This window comes from Squalius cephalus (genome assembly GCF_949319135.1).
Source record: "Squalius cephalus genome assembly, chromosome: 15".
Taxonomy (NCBI): Eukaryota; Metazoa; Chordata; class Actinopteri; order Cypriniformes; family Leuciscidae; genus Squalius; species Squalius cephalus.
In genome coordinates this window covers 7,588,885-7,608,845 of record NC_137136.1, presented here as the reverse complement: position 1 = coordinate 7,608,845, position 19,961 = coordinate 7,588,885, and the positions used below count along the sequence as shown (strand labels likewise).

Below are 19,961 nucleotides of genomic sequence, written 5' to 3'. Positions count from 1 at the left end.
TCACCCTACTGGCAACAACAGATGCAATACAATACAGCATCAATAGTCTCAAAGATAATGAACATTTAAAAAAAAAACATTTAGAGGGTATAAACAAGTAAATAAATATGTAGTAAAATAAGTATCAACTCATATGCAACATATAATACTAAAGACACTTTAAAATAAGCTTTAAATTCTTAACATTAGCAAATGCATTCGGCATCATAAAATAAATACTTTTACAGCACTTATTATTCTAGGTTTTACAGCATGCATTAATCTAGATGTATTAATGAAAAAGGAACAGTTGAAATTAACATTAAAAATAGTTTTTCACTGCCTTATACCTAATGCATTAACTAATGTTAACAAATTAAAACATATAATATTATGGTAACACTTTACAATAATATCATATAAAGAATTAAATAAAAACACACACACATCAGTTGACCACTATTTTGGACTCACCCCAAAACTAAACTGTGTTAACATCCCACAAGTATATTGCTAATAAAATGACCATATTAAGGACAGAGATTTTGAAGTTTTTGCATTTTCCATTGTGAAGTACTGCAACATTAAAACAGAAACATTGTTCCTTTTCGCAAGACACTTCAAACATCACTTATCACGACACACAATACAGTAATCAAAACATGGTTAACCACTCAAGAACACATCACAGAAGATCAGAGCCACAAACACAACCTCATGAAGCACTCGATGACGACACACTGGAAGACAGTTATAATGATGAGAGACTTACTGTAGGCCTTTTGCTGCCCCTTCCCAGAGAGCTGCAACTACAGTGAAAAGAGGATTGGCTGTCCTGATACCAACCAGACAGACATGGAGAGTGTTCAGTGTTCTGAATATACCTGCCATCTAGCCATGAGACTTATGTTCAGAACTATCCCGTTCCATTAATTAAACAGGTAATTTGATGCATTTAAAAAATGCTATCAAAATTTTGCCCTGGGGTCCACTTCAAAAATCTTTTTGCACCATTGTCCAAACAAATTGTACCTCCATCCTTCACTTACAACCTCCGTGAAAAGCCTGAATTATATTGTGACATTTGAACAAAAGTGTTGGTGGTGAAAACAATCCCTCCGAAACGGTTAAGATAAGAAATTTTGGCTGATATGGACAACTGATAATTATTTATATTTTAAAGCAGATAACAAGATAATGGCCTATATTTGATACTGAGACTGATAACAAAAAACAAAACCTAGGGCTGAAAAAAATTATCTGATAAAAAAAGTGATTTAAAATGTGTTTTTAAAAGCTCCAGGTTTGCTGTGCTTGTTTGTAGGGCTGCAAAATATATTGTGATTAAATTTTTATTATTATTAAATAAAAAATAAACAAAATAAATATATTACTACTGTAATAAAACGATTGTATTTTAAAATAAAAAAATAGAGTATTTAATAAAAAATAATAACAATTTTAGAGTACAACTGTCAAATACTACATCCAGATCGGATTCAGAACGATGATCAAAACGTTGATGGAGTAGATCTAGTCCAACAACACCCCTAATGCTTGTACAGTCCGATACCTCGTCCTGGGTCGACATTTCATTCAGTAACATTAGGCAGTTTTGATTTATATGCTGTTAAATGTTGGTGATCACGTTATTTTACATATGCATAAGATTACATAATATTGCTTGTTTCAGTTTCTTTTTCGCTTGTGTTTTGATCAGGATAAATCAACGTATACGTGTACATATACACAATATGTATAATAGCGCGCCCTACCATATAACAGTAAAAAACGGAAAGTCAGAAAATTCCGTCAATGGTGGGGAAAGAGTTAGAAGTCCAAAAATGCTTCAAATTACACAAAGCATTATTCACAGTGCTTTTAAATATTAAAACAGGTAAAACAATCCTTCTTATCCAACAATTATTTCACAAACGGACTTACAATGAATCACTGGGATTAAGAAATTATACATGCCACAGTTTCTTTTATAAGAGTTAAATGACAATAGGTAGATGAACTAGAAATAATGTAGGTCTCATGATCATTTGAAAATTATTTTTTGATATTGTGTAATATAAATACTGTGTTTTTAGGTTGGGTTTATGGGGAGCTTGGCAGCCCCGGGTCACTGTGCACTTTAGTAGCATGGAAAATAGCATGAACGTTCCTGTCCAAGATCTTCTATTATGTTCCAAAGCCAAGAGAGAAAATGTCACAGTGTCATTGTTGAACTATTCCTTTAAGTGATGCCTATCCACAACATTTACAACAGGATGTGTTGCAGGAATAGGAAGCTCACCTTGCTAAAGTCCACAGTGCTGTTTTCCCGGCTGCCACCAGCGCCATTCATACGGCTTTCACTGGGCTTACTGTTCTCCAGGTTCCCCGGGGCCGACTGGGGGGATGCAAGGAGACCTGTTGGGATGAAAAAAAAGGAAAGTGGTGGAGGACAGTGTTATATGTGTGTTGAGCTTTAATATGCAGGAAAGGTTAACCGCACACTTATTGTGTGGTCTAGTGTGTGGACATGCAGAGCAAGTCACATGCTTTCTGGATAACATCACACAGCAGTGTGTACGCTCGTGGATGCTATGCTGTAAGGTTGAATTTTAAACATTTAGAAAGTGATCTTTCAGATTTTCCAACCCACAGATTTTGTTGGACAGAAATCAAACCTTTTTTATGGAATGACAGGATGAGTTCATTTGAGGAGAGCATTAAGGCTAAACCACTAAATGAGGTCACCATGAACTGTTCCTGGCTTCTGTGAGGATTTTAGCTTCACACAGCGATCGAAAACATCTCCCAATATCCATAAAGAGGCACAGTAAAACTGTGTAGGCCTGGGGTGACATTTCATGGAAACAAGCTCTCCTGCTATCTGAGCCTGCCGCTTGACGTCATGCTAACTTAAAAATAAAGGAAGCAAAATGACCCTCCTTCTATGGTCTTCCCTGTAAACACATGGAATGGAAATCAGCCGTTGCAATTGTTTAATGTCACTGCCTCCTTGCTAGGGCCTGGTCAGGCACTCAGAACGGAGGTTTGCGAGCACGCGAGCTGCACATTCTGCCAACATGAACGCAGCGATGTACAACATGGAGCAACTCCATGACATCACCCACTCCCATTTCAACAGGCTCAGTTTACACTTGAAGTGTATTCCAAGAGGCCAATGACCTAAAGTGTCACGGGAAGCTTTCTGCTCCTCAGCATGACATCATTTATTAGCAACTGTGAGGTACTACCACCCTTTATAGTTTTCTTAATTTGTGGTGATTCGTTTTATTGATCTGGTTTCTTGTGTGCATATGCTCCAATAGCTAGAACAGAACCCTGTGCCCTCATCGATTGTGGAAGACTTTTAACAAACCCAGACAGTAGTATTAATAATAAAAAATAAATGTCAGAGGTGCAAATATAAACACTTTTTGAGGCCACTGTAATTCATGACATTGAAGAATGCTTAAAAGTCTAGTCTAAAAAAAAAAAAAAACGATATAAAACATCAAAGAGAACACATGAGCATCGCAGATGCTGCTACTGGATGTTCTGTATACACGTCTGCATTCTCAGGGAAAGATAAAACGGGGTGCCAAGTTTAAATGTCTCATATGGGTAGTCAAGCTCTTTTTAAAATATCTGATTGACTGGACATGGTGAAACTCAAGAAAAACCTGTGGGGACACGGTGTGACACAAGAAGACATTCAAATACTTAGGGTGAGAGAGGGAAAAGTGGGACTGAGACAGGTCAGAAAGAGACAGGAGAGAATGCGAGAGTGTTGGAGGTAATGTGTTGAAAGTAGCGTGTATTACATAATCAGATCGTTTTTACTGACTAATACAATTGATTTTAATGTATGACTGCAGATTTTGGTTTATAATTAATGAAAAATATATAGATTTTAAATATATTATATGTTAATATAATATATTTATATAATAATATATTTTATATTTTATGGTTAAAATGCAAGCTTTATTAATGTATAAACACACACACACATACACTTTCCTGCTGAAGTTTGAGTTTAGCGAGATGTTGGTGAGAGATTTCAGGTTTACATTTACATTATTCATTTTATATTATACATTAATTTTTTTATATATATATTTTAACTTTTCAAAGGTTTGGGGTCAGTAAGATTTGTGTTTTGAAACAAGTCTCTTAAGCTCACAAAGTCTGCATTTATTTGATCAAAAGAGAAGAATCAACAGTAATATTGTGAAATATTACAATTTAAAATAACTGTTTTCTATTTTATTATGGTTTAAAATATAATTTAAGTGATGGCAAAGCTGAATCATTATTACTGTGTCACATTATCCTTCAGAAATCATTCTAATATGCCGATTTGCTGCTCAAGAAACATTTCTTATTATTATTATCATCATCATCAAGCATGATACTTTTTTCAGGATTCTTTAATGAATAGAAAGATTTAAAAAAAAAAATGTATCAATATAATGCAGCCATGCTGAATACAAGTATTCATTTATTTTAAAAAAAGAATAAAATCTTACTGAATAAAATAAAATAAATAAAAAGTTTTTAACAGTAGTGTACGTGCCATAATCGAAAACTGAATACTCAAACTGCACATTGCTACTTAGGACACAGTGTAGCACATTCATTTCTTATCTAATGTAATTAGTTTTCTGGACTCAAACACTCATGACAAATCTAAAAAGAGTGTGAGGCTGAGCAAGTGTATCATGCAGGAGACACATCATGCTGATGGGCTGGATATTTGCCTGACTGCGGTAGGGACAATTGCTGTGCCAGCCTGTTGGGGTCATGAACCACCTTCTCATCCTGAGTGTTGAGAGACAGTGACTGCGGTTCCTCCTCCTCCTCGGGCGGGAACACCACGACCTCTGGAATGTCCTCTCTCTCTCCCCGCGCCACCAGCAGCTCAGGCCCCTGCTGAGAGGGTCCTGGGGAGCGGAGAGATGATGAAGCGCGGTGGGCGGTAGGGGGGGTGTTTTGAGGGGTGGCAGAAGGGGTGGAGTTGGCGCTGGGAAGAAGCAGGTTGAAAATGATGGAGGAACGGGAACCGCGGGAGTCTCTGGAGGGACGGCGCGAGCTGGGGGGAGTGGAGGTGGAGTAGGTACGTCTAAGGAGGGACAGACGGGAGGCAGAGAGACCCTCCCCTGATGGGACCAGTGCAGGAGGTCAAAAAGGATGAGGAAAAGTATGAAGAGAGGAAAACAAAGTAAACAGACTGTGGATGGATTAAAATAACATTGATGAATAAAATAAAAGCAAAAATGTTGAGATGAGGGAGTTGGGAAGGTTAGAGTGAAGTGAGGACGTGAGATGGCGGCAAGAATGGAAAGTGCAAATCAGTCACGATTCAACACCCAGAAACATGACCATCACACGCTGATCGTCAACATTTTAATAAATCAGGCTAGCTTGTAGTTTGCTATCACAGAACCCACATTCAACTCTGAGAATCAGAGCTAGGCCTGTTTCACAGAAGCAGCACTCAAGTAGCATTTTAGAACAGAGCCAATTTTCATAATGCAACACTCTCAACTAATACCAATACTATATATTTAATCAATATAATATTTTGCTATACAAGTTATGAAGCAAAAAAAGGAGCAAAATATTATTTTCTTTAAATAAAAAAATTGTGCGCTGGGTTTGAAGCTAGTTGCAAATGTGCAGTGAAACAAACATGCAGCACTTTCAGTTCAGTAGGTCTGTCTGAATGACTGAATCCAAATGATCCAAGCAGTTTAAAAATAGATTTTGGTGTTTGAGTTCTGCTCAATGTATATTAAATCACCATTTGTATGTAAGCTACTGTTAAAAAGTTTGGGGTCAGTAACATTTAAAAAAATTATATTAAGAAATTAATATTTTAATTTAAATTGTTAAAAAGTAAAAGCATTTTTCATAATAAAAAATTAAGAATATTTCGTAATATTACTGTTTTTACTATATTGTTTATTGAAAGAAATGCAGCCATGGTGGAGCATGAGAATTCTTATTTTTAAAATATATTTAAAAAAATCCTACCGACCCCAAACTTTTTAATTATACCGTATGATGTCACCATTCAAGAAAATTAGACAAGACGATATAAATAAATTAATATTTATAAAATATAATTAAATATATAATGTACCGTAGTACATTACCCATAATTATTTTCTGTATAGCACCACTGTTCTGTCACATAGCTGGTTCAAGCATTTCTTGTGGAACAGGCCTTGACCATGACAACACCATGACTTGAGCTCTTCATCGATAAAGTTTTTAGTGTGAGTAAAGACAGGAAATGCAACCAACACAGCACACAGTACTGGCCTGAAATCAGTCAATGAAATGCACCATGCACTTCACATTCAAATCCAATGCTTTTAGCACCGAAGAAACGGAACATCTAGTCACATACACTCCCTGCCGGACGTCTTTAACAACAGCTGGCCACAGGCACAAGGACCCTATGCACACCTACTTTCCTTAATTTCTTGTTTTTGAGTGGGAACAAAAGATCAATAAGCAGTGGACTTAAGAGAATCTAATTAATATTAGAAAGAAAGTCAAGCACAGCAAAAGGTCTCACCATTCCTCTCAAGCAAATGCGGGTCTGAATGTTTCTTGCCTATGTCGGCGAAGGAGCGTACGAGCGGGATGCGATTGCTGAGCTTCTTCTCATTCTGGTGGTGATGCCTCTTCATCATGGCTTCACGCACATTCTCCCTCAAACTCTCATCCAGCTGCTCGGACGCCACCATGTTGTCCAATACCATGTCTGGGAGCAGAGAGACCTTCATTTTTGTAGACGTTCATTGTGTTCATGCTGAGATATAAGGGTTTATCTAACAGCCAAATGTTACCTGCTATCTCCTCAATGGTGTTTGCTCTCATGTCCAGCATGACAGTGCCATTGAGAATGCAGCTCCGTAACTCAAACAGGCTGTGCAGGGAAAGTGTGGCGACATAAGGCTTACTCCAGCGATCTCCTCCATCCTCTACATCCTCCTCAAACTTCAACCACCTGCAACAATTAGGATTTGATGTTGACCATGTATTAAGACAAGTATTTTAACACATTCTGGTGGACAAATGTTCAGGTTGTTCATAGTTTATGTGATGAACTACATCTGTGGTGAACTTGAGAGGAAATTACATACAAAACTATATTTTTAAGTCCTTCTAAAGTCTTTGTGAAAATGGAAACGAAAAGTGTTCTGATAAAAGGTCTAGCTTTATGTTGTTAGCAGAATATATGCCACTTGGTTTGATAGTTTGTTATTAAATACAATGACTCTCAGACATTTTAATACGTGTCCAAATACAAATTTTGGGGCTAATGATACCATTATATTTTTAAGACCAAAGCTGAAGTCCATGTCTAGAGAACAGAGTGGCCACTGGTTAATATAATAGGGCATTAAAAATGTTACATGTGTTTTACAAAAGTTACATGTGTTTTATATCATATTCATACCCAATTTGCTTATTTAAAAAACAAAAACAAAAAGCTCATTATCCATTGACAACATTTTGGAACTGGTACACTTTTGTTCTGTTAATCAGCCAATGCAAATAATTTCAAAATGGCCCTTTATTACGTAGTGACTAAATTAAATAAATATATAATGAAATTATATGTTGCAATAAACAAATAGAAAGTACAATAAAATGTAGGAACAAATAAATAAGACATGAAATACATAATTTTATTATGTAACATGATGAAACCACCTGAAATACACCTTAAAATTGAAAACTTAATGAATTACGAAATGAAATACACATTAAAAATAAAATGAAGCAGACAATATAAAACAAATCAAATAATCACAAAATAGCAATGCATAATTAAATGTTTCAATCAATAAATTAGTCTAAAAGTGTATTTCATGCCTTATTTATTTATTTATGCTTACATTTCATTGCACTTATTTATTTATTGCAACATTCCATGATGCATTTAATAACTTTATATATTTATTTAATTTTTAATTTGTGAGTCAGTGTTAAATCACTATAATTATCAGCTAATTAGTCATTTTGGCCAATATATATATTATAGTAGTTTACAATAAACCAGTACACACAAGAACACTCAATACACACATGCACTCTCAGGCTTCATTTTGTGTCCTCACCTGGCTGTCTCTTTCCACTCGTAAGCATTTCCGTCACGGAAGGACAGCTCGTCGAGCTCAGTGAAGAGGTCATGAGGAATGTGCTCCTCATCATCATCCTCAGTGCCAAGGATAAACTGGACCCTCTGTGAGGGAGTGTCTGCAGCCATGAGTGAGAGAGACCAATGCCAATGAGTCAAGATACTTCGACAGGAATAAACAGGAAATTATTACCATTCCTTCATTTAAATTAGCTGCACTGAGACATTCTAGACTGTTATTCTTACCGTACGTTGGTGATTCTCTCCCGTCCTCTCGCTCAGACTCTCTGTCCTTCCTTTTCCGATGATGCTTATGACCACGATGGCGATGTCTACGTCTGCTTTGTCTTCCTAAAGGTACATGTACACCCACATAAACTGCCCTGTGACCTATAAAGAGAAAGACTTTATCCACCTGTCCTGTACTGCATGTGAGAGGAGTCCCTTTTAAAGTCCTTAAAAGGACAAGAAAAGGAAGACACCAAATACAACGTACAAACAATGTTCCAGACACACAAGCTGAATTATTCATTGTCTGAATTGCCTATCTCAGAAGTAAGCACTTCCTGAACCACATTTCAATGCGCAAAAACAAAAATGTTCCTGACAAACTGCAAACAAATGCACACAATGATGCACAAGATCTACCCAAAACACATAGACTCCATCCACTAATAATAAGCACAGGTTTATATTAGCACTTACTGGTGTGTGTAAAGACATAGCAAGTTGTCTAAAAAAAAAACAAAACTTAAAAATAAAACCATAAAACTTCAATATAAAATTTGAAATGCTACAAGCAAATTTAAGTAGGGCTGTCAAACGATTAATCGCGATTAATCGCATCCAAAATAAAAGTTTGTGTTTACATAATATATGTGTGTGTATGGAGTATAATTATTTTCTATATATAAATACATACACATGCATATATATTTAAGAAAAATGTGTTATTTATATATAAAATATTTATATATAATATAAATTATATATAATATAAATATATATACACAGTATATACATGCAAATATTTCTTAAATATATACATGCATGTGTGTGTATTTATATATAGAAAATAATTATACACCGTACACACACATATTATGTAAAAACAAACTTTTATTTTGGATTAATCGTTTGACAGCCCTAAATTTAAGCATCACAATAGTCTAATATACAGTATGAAAACTGGATATTCATTTTGAGATTTGTTAAATATTACATTTAAAAGTGTTTTAAAATTATAATTGTTCTCAAAACATCAACTTTGATTACATGTTATTTTAAGGTGACGTAGTTACATTGTACTTACTCAAATAAGTACTGAGTAATAATAATTAATTACATGTATTTACTATAGATTTACGGTTAGGGTTTGGTTTAGGGTTAGTTATGCCCAAAATAATCTAAATGTAAAAATAGGGGGAATAAACATCCACAATTAAATATTCCATATCATTCAATACAGAGAAAAAAAACTCTCTTATATCGGTGGATAACCAATATGGTACCTGTATATCCACCAAGAAAACTCTAGCATCATGGAGGCCAGTATTTTTAAAACCAAACCCCTTCAGTAAAATGAGACAAATGCTCCGATGTCCCAATACAAATATCCCAAACTTCTGCGGAGCAACCCTCCTAAACTCAATATGACACTGTGAACAAACTGTGCAAGAAACCGGTGTGCTTTTAAAAAAAGACATAAATAACATCTTAACTGTCTCTAACGTGCTTTAAGGAAAGCTTAAAAGTTAAGTCTGCCACCCATGCTTGAGTTTTTGTGTTGAAGGCAGATTTCTGGGAAGCAGAAGCTGCATGCGTCACAAGAATGATGTCAAAAAGAAAAGGAAAAAAAAAACCAAGCAATTTGAACCTAACTTCATTCAGCCCGGTTTTGTGCAGGGAGCGCTCATAGTGTCAGGGTGGGTAGTGTGTGAACACATGTGTGGTCTGTGCAAACGCCTGCTGTGTCTACACCAGTTTCACACGCTTGTCTATGCGGAGAATGCATGGGAGTCTGAAACTCGATTACATACTTTGTCAGCCACAACAGCTCATGAAAACATCTTGCAAAATTTTCAGACACATAGAGGCACTGCAAATCACTTATCTCATGTGCATCAATCCTTTAAAGCATGTACTCCCCAACTTGAAGTAAACAGTGTCAATGACTTCCATACACACTGGGTCAAAGGTCTCCAAAGCACATCATTAAATCTAAATTAAGCCTCTAATGGCAATTAGATGGTTTTAGTCAGATTACATGCAAACCAGTGCCCTATTTAGACGTAGAAGAAAATACCAGTGTGGATACAAAGCAACACATTCAACGGCAAGCAATATGGAAAGGGGGGTGGAGGTGGGACGACCAATACTAAACCTTCCTCCCACATTATCTCGACACTCCCCTAAACACCAGCTACAAAACAACAGCCCTGTGCAGAGCTGCATGCCTGTGAAAACCCATCCTGGTCCTTACTAATTACAATAATCAGCCAAGGCACTCAGTCGGCAGGGAAAGCACAGAAAATGATAAAGATATCAAAGAGCATGAAGCTGAAGAGCTAAAATAGGCACCAAAATGACATGAATCATTGACCTACGTCTGTTACGATTACATCATTACATGTGTCTGGCAGAACGGCATGAACAAAGATAACAAAAGAATCCTGTCTGAGCTCTATAAATTAAAGCAATATTTAAAAAAAAAAAAAGAGTCTGTATTCATTTACTCATCCTCATGTCACTCCAAACCTGGGTTCAAAAGTATGTTAGGCAGAATTCTTATGCTCTTTTCCATACAATGAATGTAAATGGGAACTGCAGTTATCAAGCGCCAAAAAGGACAATGAAAGTAGTCTATGTGATTTATGCACTATATTCCAACTTTTCTGCAGCCGCACAATAGCTTTGTGTAGAGAATCATTTAATAGAAATATTGAAAATATTTGTTAAATATTGAAAATATTGGCTTGAAAATCTTGCTGACAGCTGAGGTTACCATTTACTTTCACTGTATGGAAAAGAGCAGATTAAACATTGTGCTAAAGAACTTGAATCAGCTACATAAGAAATGCAAGAAATATGCTTTTTAAAATCATTACACTGAATAATATGCAAAGGATTTCCTGTTACTTCCCTTAAAAACTACATTGGCTTTAAACAAGAAAGTGAAAGAGAACAAACAGGAATGTTCAGTGCAAGATGGCGTTTTACATAAGAAATAGAGAGTGCAGTTAATGCTGGAGGGCACAAATGCATGACCCGAGCAGGCCCAGTTTAATTAATTACATCTTGAGCAATTGTCTAATCCATCGTAATGCTATTAAAGTGAGCGGGAGGCCAGCGCAGCACAGCCCATACATTCTACTTTTAAAAGGAATAAATTATATTTTAAAATGTATTAAAATAGAAACTATTTATTTAAAATTAATATTTCAAAATATGACTGTTTTTACTGTATTTTAGTCAAAGAAATGCAGCTTTGGCGAGCATAAGATACTTCTTTCAAAAACATGAAAAAATCTTATGAACTCAAACTTTTGAACTGTAATGTAAATGGATATAGAAATACATAAATATTACCTAACATTTAATTTAATACCTAAACATATAAATAATAATAATACATAAATGATCAAATTTAATGATAACAAAGAAAACATTTGTCAACACTAAATTGGTCTGTTTATGTAATCAGTATTACAAATTGTGTTTTTCAATCTTGAATTGGATTATTAACGCATATATATATATATATATATATATATATATATATATATATATATATATATATATATATATATATATATATATATATATATCAGTACATATCGGTCCGCCACTTCTTACAGCTTTGTTTCATTCACTGGCATCATAGTAAGGGAATCAATTCCCAGACTATGAATGCCATAATTGTAAGAGCCAGATGTAGGTCATATGTTCCCTCACACTATGTACGAGTCACTTTAAGACTGAGTTCCTGAGAGTTCTAGACATTCCTTGCCTTACTCACGATCTGACAAAGTGCAGTTATCAAACACCTAGTGCCTCCTTTCCAACATGTACAAGCTTCCAGAACACACGCAGAAGGCTGACAGCAGGATCAGATCACCTGGAAACATGCCGTTGGCCCATGAGAAAGCCTTCAGGGGGGAAGGGGGGGCGGTTTAAGACACGTTTAAGGTCAAAAACCTCATTGAACTCAGCCAAAGAGTGAAATGAGGTTGAGGGGTGTTGATGGTTTTAATCATTGTTCTTTAAAACACTCCCAAAAGTAACAAATGTGAAAGAATCGCAGATATTATTCACTGTAGACCTCCATGTGCCAAAAGACCAGATGGTATGCTTGAGGATAAACAAAGCATATGATTTTGAGGAGAAAATAAAGGAGGGGGTTATGTGAAAGGAGGGAGTGACTTACTTTCAAGCTCCTCTTTTTCAAAGTTTGTGTGGATGGTAGAGCTGGTTTTTCCCTGATCAACAACAGCTTCCTCATCATTGCCCTGAATAGAGAGAGATAAAGGTGGATGAATGTGTGTAACAACAGAGTCAACAATCAATCCATGGCAACACAAGGGGAAGCCATTCCAGTTACTCCTGCCTTCATCTGTGTAATTGAGAATTGTGCAATAGTTGAGAGTTTATAACGTAATTGGGTTCAAGACCATTTTTTTTGACAATTCTCTCCTTCGCACGAAACTGAAGGAAATAGGTCACAAAATAAACAACTAGAGTTCATTTTGCGTCACATGAACCAAAGCATGTGGACAGCACTGCTACCTCAGCCAAAAAGAACATAGTAACTAAAAACTGAAATACGCATAGCATGTCCACAGAAATATTAAGCTAATTGGTGGCTAAAGCAACTATCACAATTACAATTTGCTCATACCAAGATTTTGCGATTGGAAAAAACTCCTAACTTTGTCATGTACTGTAACTCATCCCACATTATTTAGCTAACGACATAAATGGTAGCCAAATAAATACATTAAATATTTTTATTTATATACACATTATATATATATTCAATGCATTTGATTTTGATGCTGCAGTCTAATGATCATGTTCTTATTGTATCAAAAATGGGTCTGCTCATCAGTAATTGAACACTTAAATATCAAAATATGATGTATTGGCAACAGTCACCACTAACAATTTCATCAGAAAACTTGTTTTTCATCCCCAAAAAAAAAAAAAAGTAACCTGTGACCATAATAACACGTCTCTAAAATAAGACGTGCTTTAAGACCATATTATCAACTAACAGCTGCTGTCAGATGGCACCTGTCTTTTGTGCAGGGAAGCAGGGAAGATCTGAAAAGTGGTGGGAACACATTAAGGCATTAGTCTTTGAAAAATAATTATTGTCTCCTAAAAAGTGATGGGGATATGTCCCCAAAAATGATAATGGTTTCTCCACCCTTGCTTATCGATGCTCCATCATGAGGGACTAGGACACAGGACGCTTCAACTAAGTACCATTTTGTCTAAGTCCGGGCTTAGACTAAACTTCTTTAAATGCATGCTGCACATGTCCACTTCCAGTCTATAATACATCTACTGCACAATATTTTCCAACCACATCGGTTTAAAAGGTTGAGTCACATTTGGTGACCATGTAAACGAGTGGCTAGAACTGTTACATGCTGCCCACTCACTTTTATACAAAGACAATGAGCTTAAATTGGGCCAAAACCAAGTTAACTCCATTTTCTCTATTATCAGGACAAAGCCACAATTTACAGGCACAATGATTATCGTGAAATGAGAAAAATTTTCCACTTCGCAGCCTAGAAAGGATCCTAAAGTATGCTTGGGGGACACAAGAGTGCACACTAGACATGGTCCAGAATTTCCCAAGAGATCCCCGCATGTCTATGAGAACATTTTGGTGGTCGCTGTAGAAGGAGCTGGTGTATTGGAGATGGTGATTATGTGACATTTTTCCAGATGCGACCCAGGGTATTCTCAGGACTATGCATGAGTCCCTCTACTGCATATTTGTTTCCATTCCCCAGATAATACCCCCAATTCCCACAATTCCCAACCATTGCTGCTGCACTTGCCAAGTCTCCAGACAGAACGCTGCATAGGTCTGTGAGAAAACAAAGTAACCTCTTCCTTTTCTGTGACATCACTTAAATATATATTTAATATATAAATATAATATATTATATAATATTATATTGTTATAAATATAATATTGTTTATTTTAAAGTTCTAATATGCAGGTTGATTAGCATATAAACATATACATACATGCATACATACTAGGGCTGGGGGAATTAACGCGTTAATCTTCGCGATTAATTTGAGATGCTTAACGCGTTAAAAAAATAATAACGCAATTAAAGCAGCACTTTTTTTTTGCCTCGTTTTAATGACTTCCTGTTGCGGCTGCTATTGAAAAGGCCTAAAAGATACCGTCCCGCCCCTCCGTGTTCGGCGATCAGGTTTCATTCTCGCGCAGCTTTCATGAGCGCGTCTTTTCCGCGCCGCGCTCTGTGTGTGTGTGTGTGTGTGTGTGTGTCGGCGCGCTACTGCGCTCTTTGCTCAATGTTCCGCTGTGTTTGCAATTAATTACAGCAAATTGTGCAATTAATTAGTTAATTTTTTTTAATCGATTCCCAGCCCTAATACATACATAAATAAAATACATTAAACATATATAAACTAAAATCTAAGAATAAATGAAATCAACCTTACTAATCAACCTGCATATTAGAACTTAAAAAAATAAACAATAGACACAACTACGTCCTCTGGGCAGCTGCATGACAAGGATGATGTAACCATGGTCAGATCACATTCACAGCTATTCTTACCACGAAACTATTTCAGGGCAAATTTTTCTGAGCTCATTCAAAAGAGCACAATGTAAAAATAAATTCTGCCATAACCAACTGACAATTGCATAATACGTTGGCCATTCCAATGTGAGAAAGCTTGAGACATGAGACAGTGTGATACAATAGTGCCAGAACTGCCACATGTCCTGAATTATCAGTGAGGTTACCTTAAAATACCTATCAGCAGAACAGTTCTCAGAAAAGGGTTAGGGTTAGCCTAGATTTTCAATAATGTACATTAGGCTTGCTACGATAGAAGCAACACTGGTTACATCACTTGACCACCGCGGCACGGCTACCCACAATTAGATTTTTATTTTTTTATTTATATAAAATCATTTAGTTCAGTTAGACAACAGACACTATTAAACTGAACATGTCTGCTTAGTAAATCGTGAGCCGAACAAGAGTCGCAGCAAAGATCAGCAGCAGGAGTCAGATTGCGGAATATTTGGTGTCAAAGCGAAATGTAAAAGCATCTATTTAAGTGAATTTGTCATTGCACTGTTTTGTTGTTGTGTTTTTCATTAAGAATAATAGGCTAATGAACTCACCATTCAAGCAATCTGCCCCGAATTGGCGCTAATTTGTACCCTGGAAATCCAGAGTTCTCGCGAGAGCACAAGTTGAATTTGCTCAGCGAGTTTACTCTGGCGTCGAGTGGTACATCGGGTTATCTGATATAGAGCTGGTAAGTCCCGCCCATCCGTAAAACCCCGGATCTCTAGGTTGAAAAATCGTCAATGCAAGTGAATGGGAGAAAATAATTATGTGAATTTGAATTGAATTTGTGAATTTTTTATATAATTTTTCATGTTACGAGTTTGACAGTATATTGTATGATTTTTTGGCTAGCAGTTGTGGAAAAGACATAACGAGAAAGACTACATGTCGCCTATGTGACGTCACCCCATAACACATTTTCCCTCCACTTGTCAAATCACGGTGCTAATGCTGCGATAATCTCTGGAGACAGATCGAGATGCCTGTGTGTTTTGTACCCAAATGTCAACATTCAAACCAAATGGGCTGTTCTTTCTTCAGATTCCCATCTGAAAGCAGCGAAGAGTTGTAGTCCACAAAGTGCTCTCACACAAAGTCTAACCGTATCAAACTTCTACCAGCTAAATTGTAGCATTCTTTACACGAAAAATTATATAAAAAATTCACAGACAACATATGTTCACATTCATGGCAAAATTCAAACGGGACCAGAAAATAATTATTTTCTCCCATTCACTTGCATTGACGATTTTTCAACCTAGAGGTCCAGTGGGGTTAGCGGAAGGGGCGGGACTTACCAGCTCTATAGGCGGGCCAGAGGCGAGCTAAACAGAAGACGACAGCGCTGTGACGTCGAAGTCATTAGTAAACATTACAAGATGCCTATGGATGAACACCAGTTGTTTGAAATGGCTTTGGCCACTACAATGACTAAATTAGACTTGGCTTTTTATCTAAAAGAGGAACAGAAGACGGCGCTTGAATCATTCCTTTGCAAGAAGGACGTTTTTGCTGTTTTGAGTCTAATCTAGCAGTTAGCTAGCCTAGAAATCTAGACGCACCCTAGCGGCAGCAAAATGTATTTTGCAGCCAGGTGGGTCTAGACACTCTCAATAGACCTTCTAGCTGCAAAACCCCAAATTGGGTCAGGCCAATCACAACGCGTATAGAGTAGGCGGGGCGGGCTTAACATAATGACGACAGAGATGTGACGGTTCCCTGGCTTGAAAACAAAGAAAGGCTGCTGGCGAACAGTCTTTCGAATCGGTTTTGGCCGCGACTCTGGAGGACTTGGAGTTAAGTTTTTCTTTGAGAAAAGAGCAAAGAACGGCACTTAAGTCATTCTTTAAAAAGGAAGATGTGTTCGTAGTTTTGCCGGTGTTAAACCAGATTCTGTGACTGTCATAATATGTGACCGTAGTGGGCGCGGTTGTCACTGCGTGCTCCGTGATCTACGCAAACAGCGTAACTTCTGACTATAAGCCAAAGGTGAAGTATTTATGACACGTTTGTTTAGAAATGCTTTTTTTTGCCTGTCAGATATGGCAAAAGTTGAATCTATCATCTAACGTTAGCTCAGCTGTTGGGAAAACGCTCTGGTTGGTTGTAGCGCTGTCCTATTGCGTGCAGAGGGAATTTGAAAGACAGCCGTTTATCCCGCCCCTCGGATTGAGCGTGTCTATGGTGAGTTTCCAGACCTAACATCTTGATGTAGGTCTGGCTTGCCAGGCTAGCAGTTAGCTCCACTGGTAGCTAAGTGTATGGGGCTTGTTGTGATTGGTCGTAGTGTTATCCAATTGCGTGCAGTGCATGCTTGGTGCCGCCCCTCGAGCTGGCCGATTTTCATTAGTCGATGTCAGACCATTAATCTTTCAGATTTAGGTCTGGATTTCCAGGCTAGCTAATTTGAAAGTGAAACTAAAATGTCCACGGGCGCAGAGCGAGCGTTTTCAGTTCATTCCTATGGAAAAACGCTCACTCTGTTCTGCTCGCTCCGTGGACACGTGTGGCCGTGCGCATTTTATGAATGCCTGTGCGGACGCACGCATTTTACGTTTGCCTTTAAATTAGCGATTTTAAAAAAACCCCGCCAGTGATACCAGTATTACCGGTGTTGTCACATGCCGTTTAACCGGTGAGAAAATATCCTCACCGTCACATCCCTAATGTACACATAAAAAAAAATGGATATTCAGTGTTTTCTGAATTGAAGTAGTCTAAACAATCATCTCACCTCTACATTTATAATTATTGATGCCTGATGTGACTTGTAAATTTATTGAAATTATAGCGGGGACAAGATTATATTAGCACTGTTTGTTGTATGCATTTGGCAAGTGATAGAGCGTTTAGACCCCAAAACTGTGACATTGGATTGGTACAAATGCGCAGTATTCATAGATTTTAGCCTGTAGAACGTGGTTTATACACACACAAAACACATTTCTGACACATTCATGGTGATACACATTGATATTACTGGAATCAAAGTGTCTCAAAGTTTGCTAGACTATATTATGCTGTGATATGGGTGTTTTCTTCCTGTACATTCCAGTACAGACCCTTGTATAAAAAACCCAAGGTGGCTCTGTCTCAGCACGAGCCGAGCCAAGCATTCCTGAGTGCCATGGCATCAGATATCATCCCAAAGGGCAAAACGCAGCAAAGGGTACAATGTGGACTTAGAATTTACCATAACAACACGTGATAGGCAAGGTGTCTTGAGACCAGTGACACGCTTTGCCCTTTTTCATCAGAATTAGTGATCGACCGATGTATCGGTTTACCGATATTTTCCCCGATATTTAAGCATTTTCCCATAATCGGGTATCGGTTTTGTAATATCGGATTCGCCGATAAACGGCGCCATCTTGTGGCCGTTTGAGAATTCCGCCATTGCAGCCCGCATCTGAGTAGATCAGTCAACAACAACTCTGTGCACAGGTAAAGTATATGTTCTGCATGCTTTGCTTTAATTATTCAACTTTATTTAACATAACAGACATGCAGAAATGAGATTTGAGACAAATGCCTGATATAGTTTATTTATGCAGCTTGGCTCTAAAAAATTGAGACGAACTCATGGAGTCACGTAGCGTAATCCGTCATGTCCTGCCCCAATAAAGACGTAACTTCACATGAATTAAATAAAACAGACATGAATGAGTGCATGTTGAAAATAAAAGCGCTGAATTTAATTCTCTTTCTGTTGTATTTGATCACCATTAGTCTCGAAAAAAAGTTCGTTCATACTGAGCACTCACTGGGTTGATGATCAGGAATGCTCAAGCATGGCCACTGAATGAAACTTTTGACAAGATTATCTTGTTTAAACACCCTAGATTATATTATCATTTACTACATAGCAATTATTTCGCTAATACACATCTAAATATACTGCTTTGTGGAAATTAATTATTTATTATCTCCACGCGCGATCGCGGTTGAGTAAGTTATAGTTCTGTGTAAATGCATAGATAAACAGCACTTTGTCAGAAAGCATTTCATGATCTAGAGTAGACCGACAAAAACATTATTAATAATTAATAACATACTAGTTGGAAAATGCATTGATGTATATGCTGTTTTGTTTGTTACTTTCCTGACAATGTTAGCCTATATTCCAGCTAATATTATTCAGTGAATTAATATTACCCAGTGAATTATTCCTCACTCTTTAAACCTATTAAACGGCACATAAACCTTCTAAAACTGTTTAAAATTAATTACATTAATAAATAAATATCGGTTCTGCATATCGGTTATCGGGCACATAAACATGCAAATAATCGGTAATCGGTTATAAAAAATTAATATCGGTCGATCACTAATCAGAATGCCACCAAATTTCAATCTCATGTAAATTAAATGTCAAACTAAACACGATTTTGGATAAATTGAGAATCACAAATTTTTTTAAAAATTTTTTTTTAAATAGAGATCACGATCCTCCCACGATTCTGAACAGACAACGAAACAAAATAACATGTAATTTACTATAGGTTCTGACAAAATGTTAATTGCTGCGGTCTATTTTTAACTGTTTAATGAATCTGAATGAATTGTTTTAAAATATCGGTCTGAATGAATGATTCAATGACTCACTCATAAAGACTTCACTTGTTTTCATTACTTGAATCAGAATTGTTTTGCACAAATCACCTGAATTAATGACTCAATTCTCTATTTTGATTGCTTCCAAAGACATCAGTGTTTGTATTTGAATTATAAACTTTTATCCCAGTTTTGTGACACTTTCTTTGTAACACAAAAATAACGATACTGTGGGCGAAGACTGTTTGTGAAGCGGTTTGACAACTGCTGTCTCTAGCTCATCGGCAGCACCGACGCAGATTAGATGTTTAATAGACAGGCGAATTGTCATTAAGGAATGAGATTGCGATCTTTTAACAATTAATCGTGCAGCTCTACTAAACACACTATACTGTGTTCTCAAGGCAATA

At 36.8% G+C, this 19,961-nt stretch overlaps 1 protein-coding gene across 16 annotated transcripts in view; it reads right to left on the bottom strand.

The window, feature by feature from the left end:
- The window catches only part of slc4a7 (solute carrier family 4 member 7), a 49,319-nt gene that overhangs the window by 18,942 nt on the left and 10,416 nt on the right, over nucleotides 1-19,961 (bottom strand). For 5 of the 16 annotated variants that reach the window (XM_079894423.1, XM_079894425.1, XM_079894426.1 and 2 more), the window contains exons 2-7: nucleotides 12,564-12,645; nucleotides 8,384-8,527; nucleotides 8,118-8,256; nucleotides 6,840-7,000; nucleotides 6,566-6,754; nucleotides 2,282-2,397 (exon numbers count right to left, since the gene is read on the bottom strand). In XM_079894423.1, coding sequence (XP_079750549.1) covers nucleotides 2,282-2,397; nucleotides 6,566-6,754; nucleotides 6,840-7,000; nucleotides 8,118-8,256; nucleotides 8,384-8,527; nucleotides 12,564-12,645 — 831 coding nt within the window. Of the gene's footprint in view, nucleotides 1-751; nucleotides 815-2,281; nucleotides 2,398-4,739; nucleotides 5,139-6,565; nucleotides 6,755-6,839; nucleotides 7,001-8,117; nucleotides 8,257-8,383; nucleotides 8,528-12,563; nucleotides 12,646-19,961 lie in introns of all 16 variants that reach the window. The other 11 variants (XR_013823691.1, XM_079894430.1, XM_079894420.1 and 8 more) reach the window with 4 other exon arrangements.